Source organism: Microcaecilia unicolor, chromosome 2 (genome assembly GCF_901765095.1).
Source record: "Microcaecilia unicolor chromosome 2, aMicUni1.1, whole genome shotgun sequence".
Classification (NCBI taxonomy): domain Eukaryota; kingdom Metazoa; phylum Chordata; class Amphibia; order Gymnophiona; family Siphonopidae; genus Microcaecilia; species Microcaecilia unicolor.
The window spans coordinates 399,752,855-399,769,161 of record NC_044032.1 but is presented as its reverse complement, the minus strand read 5'-3'; the positions used below and the strand labels follow the sequence as shown (position 1 = coordinate 399,769,161).

The window sequence follows — 16,307 nt, the reverse complement described above, 5'->3', positions numbered from 1 at the left end:
ATTCAGGTCTACATAGCAAATACTGTACCAATGAACATCTGGAATAGAGTGGTGGCAAAATTAAATAAAAACCTGAATTAGAAGGAATCCCAAAGTGTGTTTTATAGCTTCCATCTTTCCTGCTATTCCTGCTGAGTTAATCTATTCTGCAATGTGGTTATATCTCTGAAAAGCTAATCAAACACATTAAATTAGTTTAACAGATTATATACAGCTTGCTTATTGACTTTCATTCCTGCTATTTAAAAGCAGAATTAAGAAAATTTCCACTTTTACATCTTGCACACTAAACCTGATTTATAATTCTAACCATAAAACAAACTCCCCAATATGAATTACAAATAAAGGGAAAAGGTCATGGATTTGATATACCGCCTTTCTGTGGGTACAATCAAAGAGGTTTACATATACTATGTGTAGGTACTATTTTCTGTCCCTAGTGGACTCACAATCTAAGTTTTGAGAAGCTAACTAATGAAGAAGTGGGCCTGGAACCTCAGGATCAGAACTAAACAGTTCACAAATGTTCTTAGAAATATTTGTCACATCAACAGTAAGAAAACAAACATATAATTTCCAACTAAGACATGAGACTCAGAGACATTTACATTCGAAAGGATTCTGCAAAGAAAAATATGTCTCACCACAGGCTGGGGAGACAAAAGTATACCAGTCAGGAAACTGCATCCAATTTAAAACATCTAGCTCTAGGAAAAGTCTGGTCAGTATTCACTCATTGGTAGTCAGTGTTTCTGGCTGTGTCCAGGCACGGGCACAGAATATCTGGGTATTTGGAGGCCTCTGAGGAGTTATTTGTTCTGTCTGTTTACCTGACTTATCTAGATTGTAACCTCTGAGCAGGGACTGTCTTTTTGTGTATGGTGTACAGCGCTGCGTATGCCTTGTAGCGCTATAGAAATGATAAATAGTAGTAGTAGTAGTACCCAGTGTGACAAAACAGTGGGTTTTAAGCCTGTAAACTGTATTGATTATTTCTTGAAGTGTATTTCTCTAGTTTGGCAAGCAGGTGGTGCATGTCTATGTTTAAAGCTGTTAAAGAGAAATGGCTGCTCCTTCTTTAGTTAGCACACAGAGAAGTTAACCTGCAGTGATGTGGCCAGCTACTTTTAAAACTTCTTGTTCTGTGCTTTGATTGGCCCAGGAGCTCAATTTCAGCCAGGATTTACTGGCTTTTTCTCCAGTCTTAGCCAGGGAGAAGAGAGAGAAATATCTCTTTGCTAAGGTTGAAACAGTTATATTTGATAACCTATAAACAGCTGTATTGTTCTGATCTCCCCAGGTACTGTTTAAATAATATACAAATATTTAGATAGTGTTATAATTGATCCATATTTCAATTACCTGTTATTGACTTGCTGATTTTTAGTGTATTGCCTCTGCTTGTCTGTACTAAGAATCCTGGTGGTTTGTGTGTTGAGATTGTGTGTGTTTTCTAGGAACTGTGGGGCCACTGGGAGTGTGGCCCCAGTAACCTAGGAATCACTAGGGATAATTTGAGAGTGGGAGACTTGCCCAGCGGCGGTTGGGACCCAGTCGGTGGGAGGAGGGTGCTAGTGTAGAGCACAAGTGGCAGGTGAAGGACCTAAGCTGTGCTGGGGATAGACCCTCTAAGTGGCCTTGGGGTAGCCCCAGGTGGGTGGCTAGGCATTTTGTGACACCCAGGTATCGCCTTTTTGCTGTTATAAGTTAACTGCATATATACCTAGGTACCACAGTTGAATATCTGCATTGCCCGGGTAATTCTTGGCTCCACCCCCCAGAGCAGGGAGAAAACAAGAGAAGAACCTCTGCAGAAGCGCAAAGACAGCAAAGGTGATCCAAGGAATGAAGAACAGATGAGAGTTCACCAAAACAGGTTTTTTTGAGGAGAAACTCAACTTGGCCAAAGTTTCGGCTTTGTCTTTGTCAGGGATCACCAGATTCCTTCAAAACAAAAGCTGAAATATTCTGTACAAAGACACATCTTCAGCAGAATATCTCTGCATCACATTCTCCTTGCATCTCATTCTCGTTGTGTCTGTTCTTCATTCTCTGGATTACCTTTGCTTTCTGTGCTGTCTGCCCCCAGACCACCCTGACATTAACTGGATATTCAGGGGCACTATCAGGGTCTGTGCCACCGAATATCAAAGCTGGATAGCCTCTCCTACCCAGCTAACTAGTGCTGAACATAAATCCCAGTCTTAATAAGATTAAGTATGCATGTAAAACAGAAAATGGTAAGTGGAATAAATTGATTGTGAGCCGACTTCCTACAGACGTGGTTTAGAAAATTTGAAAACCAAAATACATTAAAAACTGGACAGAGTTGTCTGTGCGAGCAAGGGTAAATAAGATTGTCAATGATTTTGACAAACTGCCATCTACATGATAAAACCAATTGACCAATGGAAGTTGGATATTTTTCCATAACTAGATTCAACAGCTAGGAGAAAAAGGGACAAGTGACAAAGTGTTTTCATTACTGCTCTAAATCCTGGGGATTCAGTAACCATATGTTTTTACATGTTCTTTTTAAAACTGACTCAATTGATGTCACGGTGATAGCTTACAGACTAGCAAAAGGAACTGTGTAAAGATGCTCAGTGAGGATGATTTTCATAGGTGCAAACAGGAACTTGCCTGGAGTTGATTTCCGCTCCTGCGTTTAGCAAGATTTTGATGATGTTCACATAACCCCCGGATGCAGCCAGGCTGAGAGGCGTGTAGTCAGACACATTCCTATGCTCTTTGTTTGCCCCTCGGGCCAAAAGCAGCTCCACCACCTGCAATACCACAAAAGGTATTTCCAATCTTATTTTATAAAAATTACTCGCTTGTAGGTTTGTAACAGGTAGCCTAGGTATGAAGGTCAAACAGGCACCTACTTTTAGATTACTTTACTAAAGCTCATGTTACATAGCATGTTGAGATGGCAATTAAGGTGTCTAAGTAAAGATGTAAACAATTCCCTGAGTATTTTGCAAAAGGTTCTATTGAATTTGAAACCTGTTGTAAAATACTATGGCGACATGCAGAGGTGTGCATGTACCCACCAGCATGTCCAGTAGGAGCAGCTATTTTAAAAAGATGCACACTGTGGGGAAAAAAAAGAGCATCCTGCTTTCCCTCAATTGTATGTGGAAACAGCTTTTTGAAATTGCTGCTCACGACTATCAATGTACCCCTATTCCTCTCCCATGCCACCCCTCCAAGTTCCCCAACACATCCCCAACAGTAAGAAGACATCCTGACAAAGACCTCCTCTCCAACTACACCCCCCAATCATCCCCTCTTCACATCAATACCCTCTTCCCTCAGCTCTTACCAGGGGTCCCTGGTGATTCAGTGATTCCTACTTCCTTCTGGCCCTGGTTCAAAATGGCATCAGCTGACCCCTAGTGGTAATCTCAATCTAGGGATTAAGCTGCCAAACAAGAACATTTTACCCTCACTTGGCAGCTTTCCCTAGTAGTGGTAGCATGAGATTATCATTAGGGGTTAGCTGGCACCATTCTGATCTCAGGGGTGAGAGTGGGGGTGGCAATGGTGACATTTTCTTGCTGTCAGGGGTGGGGGGGGCACTGGAATTGGAAGCTGCCACATTTAGCATTGGGACAGGTGTAAAGGGCCAGGGTCCAAGATCTTTGGCTATCACGTGTATTCCTCTTATGAAATAGAGAACACACATCTACATATTCAACCTGCCCAGACCATGCCCCATCTATGCTCCCACCATGCTCCCTTGAAATCTCTGTCTTATAGCTCTACATATACAAACAGCAGCTTTCCAAAATCAATGTATGAACATATATAATCTAACAGGTAAACACTGCCATCTACACATCAGGCGTCAAAGTGTCTCTATATAACTGGCCCAGAAAAGCCGTACAAATTGCAGCTAAACTGAAATAGTGGACATTTACACCTCCTTGGGAGCAGGTGTAAACGTTTGCACGTAAAGTATGTACATACACGTCATGACTCTTGCTCATATTCTAATCAAACTCTAGTCCTGATCAAACCTGATCAAGTATGTACTTGTCACTACACATTATATATGTGGTAATTATATTAAAGTTTTTATGTGTATGTACAGTCATACACACGCAAAAATGTGAAAACTACCCTCAAAGTGTAAATTAAAATCCCATCCTGGTGTAAGGCATCTAAGAAGGACCTCAGATGTCCAGGTTACAACGTAGACAATTTCCCTAATATTTTACAAAAGGCATGCTGAATATGAAGCCTTTTGTAAAATATGTGTAAGGACATATGCAATACATGTGTAGATTGTGGCACGTACTGCAGAAATGTCATTTTTCAAATAACATTCAAAACAGCAGCACTGCTCGGGGTCCTGAAAGGAAAGGAAAGGAGATAGGATCAAAATGGTTTATATATTATATACAGGTACTTATTTTGTACCTTGGGCAATGGCGGGTTAAGTGACTTGCCCGGAGTCACAAGGAGAAGCAGTGGGAATTGAACCCGGCTCCACTGGCTCTCAAGCCACTGCACTGAACATGTAAGTACCAGTATCTATATGCTTAAGTATCAGATTTTACAAAACTAGCCAACCAGAAGAGCAATTAAGACGTCAAAAACGTTTTCCCCTAAATTTCATAGGTGGCTTTAAATGCTAGAGCAATGGTTCTCAACCCAGTCCTTAGGACACAGCTAGCCAGTCAGGTTTTCAGAATACCCACAATTTAAATATGCTCAAGGTAGATCTGCATACAATGGAGGTAGTTCCAGTACCAGCCCAAGGCAAGATGCAGTCTGAGGCAGAGCCAAGATGCCTCCCCCTCCTGGGCCGAGATGCTGTTCCCCTTCCTACCTCCAGCCCGTTCACAGAACTACCTGTTCATCATGTTCCAAACCCGGCAGCGATCCCATACGCTGCCATTCCTACCGGCACCCACGCCTCTTCCCTTTACTGCGGCTGCTTTAGCCTCTGACGAAACAGGAAGTTACATCAGGCAGCTGCAGTAAAGGGAAGAGGTGGGTGCCGGTGGCAGGGCAGCATATGGGAATCGCTGCGGGTCTGGAACGTGAAGAAACAGGTAAATGCCGCGAACGGGGTGGCGGAAGGAAGGAGGAGATGCTGCCCCTGGGTACCTCATACAAATCTATCTTATGCATATTCATTGTGGATATCTTGAAAACCTGATGGATTGGGTTGAAAACCCTTATATTAGAGGAATAAGCACAATCACCCCCCCTTGATCATTTATGCAACCCCCAAATGAGCAGGATCAAACCAGCAAGTAGCTCATACTTACACTTGTCTCAGAGTAGGTATAAATGCCAAGCTACAGCTGTTTTTTTTAAGTATGCATGTATTGTCATTGTAAACTTAGAAATACAAACACACTTTTACAGCCTGCTCAAACCATAACCACAATATGTCCCACACAAAGCTACATGCTGCAAATTAAAGGGCCCTTTTACAAACCACGGTAAGGGGTTTTGCATTATAACAATTACTGTGCAATAAGCCACACATCAACTCCCGTTCTATATAGCACGACTTAAAATGCGTGCACAAATCCAGACGTATTCTGGAAAAGCACACATAACTTAGCTAACAAGCCAATCAACAAGCAATTGACACTAATTGGCATTAATCAGAATTTACGCGCACAACTGTAAGCGTATTTTGTAACATGATGTACGTAAATTCTAAGACGCATAGTTGAAAAGGGGGTGTGGCCATAGGTGGGTCATGGGCATTTCACAGATCTATGAGCATTGTTATAGAATACATCTGGTCTGTGCCTAAATTAGGCGTTGTGATATATATATTATTTATTTATTGCATTTGTATCCCACATTTTCCCAGCTCTTTGCAGGCTCAATGTGGCTTATATATATATATATATATATATATATATATATATATATACATATACATAGATAGAGAGAGAGAGAGAGAGATAGAGATCGAGAGAGAGTAGTCCCCATACAACCAGAAGCTAATGCAACTCTAGTAAAGTTGGGACAACATACCTCCAGCCGGAGTCTTGCAGCAGCATTCTGAACCCTCTATAGCATTCTCCCTGGAAGCCCTACAATAGTATTACTAAATTGTACAGCGCTGCGTAACCCTAGTAGCGCTTTAGAAATGTTAAGTAGTAGTAGTAGTAGAAGAGAGAGAGAGTAGTCCTAAGTGTTTATGCTGGGGGCACGACATGGGCATAGAAGTGTTAGCCAGATAGCACACTATGCTTACTAGACACTAACTAGCTAACATACAACTAACTCAGGAGCATATACCATCTCCTACTTCTACCAAGCGCAACCAGAGTCAGAACTCTATAAAGAAAAGAAGTGAGCTAAAAATCCTGGGAGGGAAAGAGTAAAAACTGGACCAGACAACCAGAAGAATCAGAAACCACACTCCAGCCTGGCATCTCCAAGGAAGGATCGGAACAATGGAAGCCCTCGTCCCCAAGAACACGTGCACATTTATCCAGGTTGTGGCATCCAGAGAGCAGAAATTGTGTATTACAAGTTGAGCTGGAAGGACCATATGGAAACAATTTTGTGTATATCAGACTGGCATTTTGATGTGTTTTTCCTGTCAGCTTTTTGATGATGACAAATATTTGTGACTAGAGAGGGCTGGCAGACAATCTATCAATTTTTCTTTAGTATTGTAACCGGTACAGTACTCTGAAGAAGAGGGAAGTTGTGTCCTCATTGAGGAAAGAACACAGATAAGAGGTGTGAGAGATTTTGAGAGAGTTGAATTCACTTAGGTTTTGTGTTAGTTCCTCAGAGAAAGGGAGGGAAAGCTTACTAATAATACCCTTTCACCTTAGGTGGAGGCACCAGGGTGTCGTATATAGGGGAAACTGGTGGAGCTAGCCCCAGGGGCTCCTGTAGGTTGCCCTTCTCCCTTCAAATCCAGGGATGCAACTGAAGGGATGTATACATAGGAGACATTTTGTTTCTTGGTCAGCAAATATGGATTTTTCTGATAGAAACATCGAAATATAGTAGCAGATAAAGGTCATTGGCCCACCCCAGTCTGCCCAACCTCCCGTATCCCTTTTCCTAAGGAATCCCAACATGCTTGTCCCATGCATTCTTAAACTCTGACACAGTCCTCGTCTCCACAACCTCTACCAGGAGACCACTTCACACTTCCACCACCCTTTCCATAAATGCTTTCTTAGATTCCTCCTAAGCCTATTTCCTCTTAACTTCATCGTATGCCCCCCTCATTCCATAGTTTTCCTTCATTTGAAAAAGGCTCTCTTCCTGACAGTAACGCCCCTCGAGAATATTAATGATTCTATCATATCTCCTCTTTCCCTCCACTCTTCTAGCGTATACATGTTGAGGTTCATAAGCCTGTCCTTGTATGTTTTTATGTCCAAGACCGCTTACCAATTTTGTAGCTGCTTCTGTACCGACTCCATCTTTTTATATTCTTTTCATAAGTGCGGTCTCCAGAATTGCACACAGTACTTTTAAATGAAAGCCTCACCAGAGACTTATACAAGGGCACCATCACCTCTTTCTTCTTGCTGGTCATCCTTCTCCTTATGCACCCAAGCAACCTTCAGGCTTTGACCGTCACTTTTTCTACCTGTTTGGCCACTTAAGGTCATCAGACCACAATCACTAAAAATGCAGGGTCATGCTCTTGGGTCACAAGAATCTGAGGGAACTGTACACTATAGGGGGTGAGGTGCTTGTGTACAAAGTATCTCTGCAAAGCCTCTCAGGAAAGGAGAATATTTCTTGTTACGCACCAGGAAGCTGTGGTTTGGGGTTCAACTTTTGTACTGCAATTTCCTTGCTAATGTATTAATAGATTTCAAAATGTACAATATATCATTTTGAACCTACATCATTTTGCAAATTTCTAGATTTGCCTATTGGTCAGGTGTAAGGTAGAGGATAGCTGGAGGCTATGGCGTAGGTTGCTGATCCTGTATAAGAATGATCCTCTGTAATCTGAAGGGAGGGGGTTTTTTGTTTTCCAAGATTTATTAAAATTTGATATACCACACCTTGAGCTGGTGGTGGTCGTGGGGGGGGGGGGGGGGGGTTCTATCTAGGGGGTTTACAATTAAAAATATAATAAAAATCTGAGCTACAAATTAAGTAGAGCAGCAAAAAAAAAAAAAAAAAAAAAAAGAGTATTAAAGGAAAAGGTAAGTAGTCATGGGATCAGGAAGAGAGGGCAGGGCAATAGCAGATTTCTTCATATGACTTCACTTTAGTTTTACTTTCTTGGTCTCCCTCCTCTCACATTCTGTGGACTTGAGGATTTAATTAGTATTGTTTTTTTCAGACTGTCTGTTGTTGTAATTGCCTATAACAATTTTGGGGTTTTAAGGTTTTTTTTTGTTTGTATTGGGTTTTTTTTGTTTTTTTTTTACCTCTTGTCTTCCTCCTGAACAAGCCAGGGATAATGGAGTGTCCTTTGTTCTCTCAGACTGAGCTTCAATATCTGCACCATTGTCCAGCAAGATTTCCACAGCCCCAACGTGACCAGCTGTTGCAGCCAAAATAAGCGGCGTAAATCCTGAAATGTGAACAGCCAGATTTTATTACCAATTTCCATCACAGCCGTTAGCAAAATGACATATGTCCAGCAGAGCTCATCAGTTGATAGCTCACATTTCTGTTATGTTTAGATATGTGCTGGAACAGATTATGTAACTTCCAACCAAACTACTGATGGGGTAATTTCTCACGCTGCCCTACCACTCCTGGCATGTATAGAATTGTACTATGTTTCAGCCTTTTATAACGCACAAGCAAACACAAACATTTTTGTCCTACAAATGCTTATACCCTCTTATTCAAACCTCTGTTCTTGGCTCTACATGCTATTTGTTTTATCCTTTCACTTCTTTGGAAATTGTAAATTACTGTATTTGGTGCCAATCTTCCTGATCATACAGTCTTAGTCAATCATTCTTCTGTTGTTGCTGTGGCCATGTTGTACGGTAACTATCAAAACATGTGGTAACTGCAAAACCTCTGAGTTAACTGTAGGGGGCATTCCAAGCAGTTTCCAAAAACAAATTAATGCATATTAACTGTATAGCAGATAAGAACACAGCTACACCTACTGAAGAGGCATTAATTATGCCATACTATTTACCATATAAACAGTTAATATACCGTTCTGCCGCCATTTGGATGGAGACAGATAATAGGATATATAATAAGACTACAAATCCATGAAATCCTGTAGTTCCTTATAATAGGCTCTTTCAGAGCACATGTCCAGTTCTCTGTATCTTACGAGACTCTCTCTTTGGCTTGCCTTGTTCGCTGTGCATGCTGGGTAGTTTCCCCCCCCCCCCCCCCTTCTCTCTCTCTGTTGGGTCTGTCTGCAGCATATCTACTCTGTGAACTGAAACTGCCTATGCTGTATTCTGTTGTATGATCTTTTTCAAGCTACTGGACTATCAAGATTTAAGCAGTGTAGAAGTATAAACAGCATTTCTTTCAATGTGTTGTTGAATCCCTCCCAGCTTCCCTCTTGCACGGAGAGAGAGCTGGTTGAGAACAGACTCTCAATTTGCAAGGCAAAAACTCTTGTCTAGCACATCTGAACTGTAAGTTTTCCCTTGTTTGATTACTGCATTTAAAATGATTTTGGTTCAAGAGTTCTGAGTCTTGTTTTGGCAATGTTCTATACTCTGGTTTAAACTGCATGCCAATCACCCAGTGAGAGGGCGGAACAGTAGCATAGTAGATGACAGCAAATAAAAATCTGCATGGTCCATCCAGTTTACCCAACAAGATAAACTCATGGCATATAGTATGACATTTTAACTATTATTTTAAAAAAGTTTCTAAACTGAACTAAAATTCTAGGTGGGGTACAAAATACATACACAGCAACACAAGCAAATAAAATTAAAAAAATAAAAATAAAAAAAACTGATGTCAAACTGCTTGCATAATTTAAACAATTATCAATGGCCTACAGAAATAAATAGGTCGTCAAGTTTCTTGAAGGTTATCAAGGCTTTTCAAGAAATTAATTGTTGCTGGTACGGTATTCCACAATTGAGGGCCAACATATATAGCAGATAAGCTAGATGAACACAGATCACCTAACAACTTGCAAGGGTGGAAAGTCTTTAGCTGCAGATCTAAGTAGCCTGGATAGCCAGTACATATGCAACCAAGTGGTGATAATAACTGGAACATTGTTGTTAATAATCTTGAACATCAATAACAAAATTTAAATATGCCACTCTAAATAGACAGTGTAATTTAATTAAAATAGGAGTAATGTGTTTTGAACTTGAAAATACCCTCGATAATCCGTGTTGCTGCATTCTGAGCAATCTGTATCGACCTTAGAACATGTTTCAGTAACCTAATCAATAACCGAATTAATCAAAGTGCAGGGTAATAAGACTTTGCACAATGGACCTAAAATTAAAAGGGTCAAATAACCTTTCAAGTGATGAATAAGTCACAACTTTGAAATTCCACATGAATTATTTCATTTACAAAACATTTCATTGAGACAGCAAATTCAGTAAGCCCAGATACCGAAATTCATGAATGATGGGAACAACTACCCCTTGATAATAAAAGAGAAGGAAAAAAATCAGGAAAGGGACAACTAGTTAGTCCCTTGAATTTTACTTATATTAGCTTTAAACAGCTTTCGCCCAGGTGTTAATTGTAAATAACCACATCTTCAAATAGTCTATACAGTCTGAATGAGATTACATATGCATACTTGATCTTGATCTGTTCCTGGCCATATTCAGGGCACAGACTGTGGAAGTCTGCCTGGTACTGGTCTTATTCCCCACTGTTGGAGTTTATTTCCCAACTACTGAAGTTGTGCTGTCGAAGCCCACTCAAGCCCATGCAGATCCGTCTAGGTATAACTGGAGAACAACGCCAATGCTGGGCAGACTTCTACTGTCTGTGCCCCAATTACCTGAGTTGTCAACGAAGCCCACACTCCAGCCCATCCAGATCTGTCTAGCCATAATCAGGGCACAGACCATTGAAGTCTGACCTTTTTCCCAATTATGGAAGTTGCTATCTAAGTACCACTACGTGTGTTTTGCTTCCATGCTCTTTCTGTATCAGAATCCATTTTATTTATCCCACGCATGTTTGAATTCTGTCAGCATTGTCATCTCCACCACCACCCATAGGAGGGCATTCCATGCATCCACTACCCTGTCTGTAAAAAAACTACTTCCTGATATTACTCCTAAGATGACCCTCTGCAACGATTTCTGTCCTCTAGTTCTACCACCTTCCTGTCTCTGGAAAAATTTGGGGTGTGTATATTAATAGCTTTCAAACCAAATATTCAATCCACCTTTGCAAAATAACACATCAAAACCAATTTGTTGGCTTCCAAAATATTATTTTTTAAAAATTTTCATCAATGTGCCCACAGGAGGAGAAAAAGCCTCAGCAGTCAAGAGCTGCTAACTGTGGAAATTATATATCATTTAAGCACTCCTTAAGGAGGACCACAGCTACCCATCGACTAGGACCAATCATTGGCAAAAACCTCCTGAATTTTTCACTTTTTAATTTTTAAATTTCTGATTATATTAAACCTTCAATAACTTCACGTCTCCTCAATATCTTCTCTTATAACAACTTTCTTGCAGCCACACAACAATCATAAGAATGTATATGTCCTTATATATTAAACGACATATATGTCCATTCTCATCGCTCAGGGGCCAGGAATGAGCAATTTTGAAGGCTGAAAACCTGACTGGCAAGGGGTAGACTGGACTTAGGAAACACTGCTCTAGGCTATCCACATTCAGGTCATCAAGTTGTTTCTCACACTTCTTGTGATGCAAACTGCTTATCACTTTCCTTGCTTTTCTTTTAACCGCTTCAATTTTTTTCATGTCCTTAGTGAGATATGGCCTCCAAAACTGAACACAATATTTCAAGTGGGGCCTTACCAACAACTTGTAGAGGGGGATCAACTCCTCCTTTCTTCTGCTGCTTCTCTCTCTCTCTCTCTGTGCAGCCTAGCATCCATCTGACAATGACTAATGCCTTGTCACATTGTTTCGCCAACTTAAGAGCCTCAAACACTATTGCCTCAAGGTCTCCCTCCTTAAACGTGCTTATCACTCTCTCACCCCCTATTTTTTCGCATTAAATTTTAACTGTCAGACCATTCCTCTAATTTCTGGAGATTTCTTCATGTTTTCTACTCCCTTATATCCCTTCAGCAATATCGCTCACAAATATATTAAATAGAATTGGCCCCAGCATTAATCCCCATGGAACTCCACTACCTATCTTCCTTGCCTCCAAGTGGGTTCCATTTATTTTTTATTTTATTACATTTGTATCCCACATTTTCCCACCTATTTGCGGGCTCAGTGTGGCTTACAATACGTTGTGAAAGTAGAAATACAATTGGTCATAATATGATTATGGGTGCGTTGTGAAGAGTTGTGTGAAGATAAGGTCAAAGTCAAAATATCATCTAAGAATAAAGCAATGGAATGTGACAATGGGGAAATGATAGGGCGATGGGACAATAACGAAAGGACTTTAGGGTGTAACAGTTTACTATCATTCTCTGTTGTCTGTCAGTCAACCAGTTTCTAATCCAGTTCGACACTCTGGGTGGGTCCTAAATTTGGCCTGCTCAGCTTATTCATGAGTCTCCTATGAGGAACTGTATCAAAGGCTTTGCTGAAATCCAAGTAGATTACATCTAGTGTATATCCTTTACCAGTTCTCTGGTCTCCCAGTCAAAGAAAAATCAGATTAATTTGGAAGGATTGTCCTTTACTAAAAATCATGTTGCCTTGGATCTTGCAACCCATTGGATTCTAGAAAGGTCAGTATCCTTTTCTTTCATTATTTTTTCCAACTGCCAACACAATAACTACCTCCACATTAACTGTAAGGTGCAACTGCTGCCCCATTCCACAGTAGGTGATCAACATAGAAATGCACAAGCATTAACCGTCAGCATAGTAAACAGGCTTCATACTGTTTTCTGCATTAGGCTGTGCTCTTCTGCTGCTTGCCCCCACCCTCCTCACCCCTCTCATGCACCCTAAACCAAAAGAAATAACTGAGCTAGTAGGAATTCACAAGCCCCACCAGATGAAGACCTCTTCCCAGCAGAAGGAACGCTTACACTCTATGCTGCTAGCAGCAGTGTCCCCCGAGCATGCGCAAGGGGTGGGGCAGCAGCGGATCAGGAACACTACCATCAGCTGTAAGTGTTCCTTCTGCTAGGAGGAGGTCTTCAGCTGGCGGAGCTTGTGGATCAATGCCAGTCACACCAATGGAGCACTGATTTTGGGTGGGTCTGAACCCAAAGTGGGTGGGACCCGGCCTACCCGCGGCTACAACATGACACATACAACACGTCATATATCTAGTGTAAAAATTAATGGGACCATCATCAGCTTTTGTGTGTGTGAAGAGTTGCTCTTCAGTGAAGCAGTGGCCTTGAAGTACAGTATCTTCCACATAAGTAAACAAGCTGTTTGACTTTCTAAAAGAGTGGAATCTAAAAATGGAATATTGGAGTAATGTGACTAAAGAGAAGCTAGCTGAAAGTGACAACTGGGGGTATTTTTCTATAATATGGAATTTGCATTACCTCATGTTGATACATATTGTTTACACATACACACAAAGAAAAAAAACTATAATCATAGTTAATATCTGTCAAAGTGCAGAAATAATACAATGATATGTTATCTCTAAAAATAAAATATTTCAAAGGTTTAAAAGAAAGTGTTGATTTTTCCCCAAAGAATTCATAAAAGCATGAAAATAAAGCCTCTAAAGGGTCATTATTTCTCTGGTTAAACTCTAAAACCCCAATCTATAGTTGTCCGCCATTAGTCTCTCCACATGACCAAACATTATCAGAGAAGTCCATTTTACATTCTAAAATAGCACTTACGTACTTCCCTCCCTAAGAATATAAGAATAGCCTTGCTGGATCAGACCAGTAGTACATCTAGCCCAGGACATCGCTCCCTTGATATAATGTACTACTTTGGAACAATAACCAGTTCCGCCTAATAATGTATGTATTAGCTTACTCAATCAAATAAAAACTCAATTTAACTTTTTAAACCGTTTTAATGAATGAAGATCAAATTTACAAAGGCAATACAGGTCCAATAAAATCCTTTTCCTGACTGCAAATCAGACTTACAATAGATGATGGTGGGGTTTGTTATTACATAACCTCTGTACTGAAACAAATAAAAAACCTTTTTATGAATGCAATCAAATTACTGTAGAATGTAAATTCAGTACATGTTCACTTATTATTTTTTGAGTCATCTTCGCTGTTTTGCTCTACGTTCATTTAATGAAACACAGCTGTGTCAAGTCCTTAATAAACATTTTTTTCTTCCAGAGCATCGTCCATTATTATTTTTTGAGTCATCTTCGCTGTTTTGCTCTATGTCACTTAATGAAAAAGTTCATTATTCACGACTGGGTCTTCAAGGCAAATGACTGATGCTTAGTAAATTGTAAAATGCTTCTCAGCTGCATAGCTTTGACAGTTCTAAATCCTGACATTCAATCCATTTAAGAGCCATTTCTAGCGCATGTACTTCCTCAGACGACGTTGGAACAAAATCATCCACTTCTTCAGGTAACTCGAGTGGCTCATCTTCGTCTGAAGCATTATCCGCAAGTTGACATGAACTCGATAATTTCAGCATCACTTAGCTCATGTGCAATGGGACAAATTTCTTCACATTCACTGTCCCTGAGTACCCAGGATTCAACATTTTGAGGTGCAATATTTATTTATTTCAGAACATTTGTATCCCACATATTCCCAACATAGCAGGCTCTATGTGGCTAACAACGGTTATAGAAGGAACAACATGATAATAATACAATGGCGGAATAGAGAGCAAGGAACTTTTAGGGGGGGGGGGGAGACAACAGGGAGGACAAATGCAGGACAGTAGGGAATTAAGTAGCAGAGGAGTAGGTTTTTTCACATAGATAAGTTTTGAGAAATTTCTTGAATTGAATGTGGTCGGTAGTCTCTTTTAACGCTGGAGTCAGAGCATTCCAGTAACGAGGACTAATGAAGCAGAAAGAGGAGGCGAAGAGCAATTTATATCTTAGATTCTTGCAGTTAGGATAGTGGAGATTAAGATAAGTACGTGATGGTTTTCTGGCGTTTCTGGGAGGGAGGTCAATCAAGCTGAACATATAACCCGGAGCATCCCCATATACGATCTTGTGGGTTAGTGCACAAATTTAGAATTCAACACGTTCTTTTATCAGGAGCCAGTGGAGCTTCTCTCTTAAGGGTTTAGCTGACTCAAACCGAGATTTGCCAAAGAGCAATCTTGCCGCCGTGTTTTGCGCCATCTGGAGTTTCCATATGGTGTGTTTTTTGCATCCATTGTAAATCCCATTGCAGTAGTCAAAATGGCTCAATACTAGAGAGTGGATTAGAGTCCAGAATAGATCAAACGGAAGGAACTGCTTGACATGTTTCAGTGACCGCATGGAGAGGAACATTCTTTTTGTGATAGACAAGACTTCAAGGTCGAGGGACAGGCGGGAATCCAAAATGACCCCAAGTAGCTTCAAATTATCTGCGATGGTGATGGAGTAGTCCGGCGCAGGAACCATGCCTGGGGGGGGGATTTATTGAACGGGGAGGAGAGAATGATGCATTGGGTTTTTTCCTTATTAAGTTTGAATTTGAAGGCATTCGCCCAGCTTGTCATGACGGCCAAACTATTCTGTATTGCATCTGAGACTTCAGTTAAGGAAGATTGGAAGGGAATGTAGATAGTTACATCATCTGCATATATGTACGGGTTCAGGCCATGGTTGGATAGGGCCGTAGCAAGTGGAGACATCATAATATTAAATAGGGTTGGTGACAGGGGGGAGCCCTGAGGGACTCCACAGTGGGGACTCCAAGGTGGCAAGGTAGAGGAATGGACTTTGACCTGATAGGATCAATAAGAGAGAAATTCTCTGAACCACTCTAAGACATAACCTCCAATGCCGAATTCAGATAGTAGAGTAAGAAGGAGGTCGTGGCCTACCATGTCGAATGCGCCGGACAAATCAAATTGTAGAAGTAAGATGTTTCTCCCAAGAGAAATTTCCTTTCTAAAGTTTCTAAATATCTACTCCAAGCTCTGATAAATTATTTGGCATATCTCTCATTTATTCAACATCAGGCTTTCCCCAACTCCTCCTCTGACAACGCTTCAAAATCGCTGATGTCATCCATGAAATCTAGATCAAGTGCTGCTCTGCTAAATGCCTCAAAGTCCTGCCATCCA

General features: G+C 40.7%; 1 protein-coding gene across 3 annotated transcripts in view; it reads right to left on the bottom strand.

The window, feature by feature from the left end:
- Positions 1-16,307, bottom strand: part of ANKRD17 (ankyrin repeat domain 17) — a 374,674-nt gene that overhangs the window by 137,600 nt on the left and 220,767 nt on the right. For all 3 annotated transcript variants that reach the window (XM_030190627.1, XM_030190626.1, XM_030190628.1), the window contains 2 exons: positions 8,400-8,545; positions 2,644-2,786 (listed from right to left, as the gene is read on the bottom strand). In XM_030190627.1, the coding sequence (XP_030046487.1) occupies positions 2,644-2,786; positions 8,400-8,545 (289 nt within the window). The remainder of the gene's footprint in view (positions 1-2,643; positions 2,787-8,399; positions 8,546-16,307) is intronic.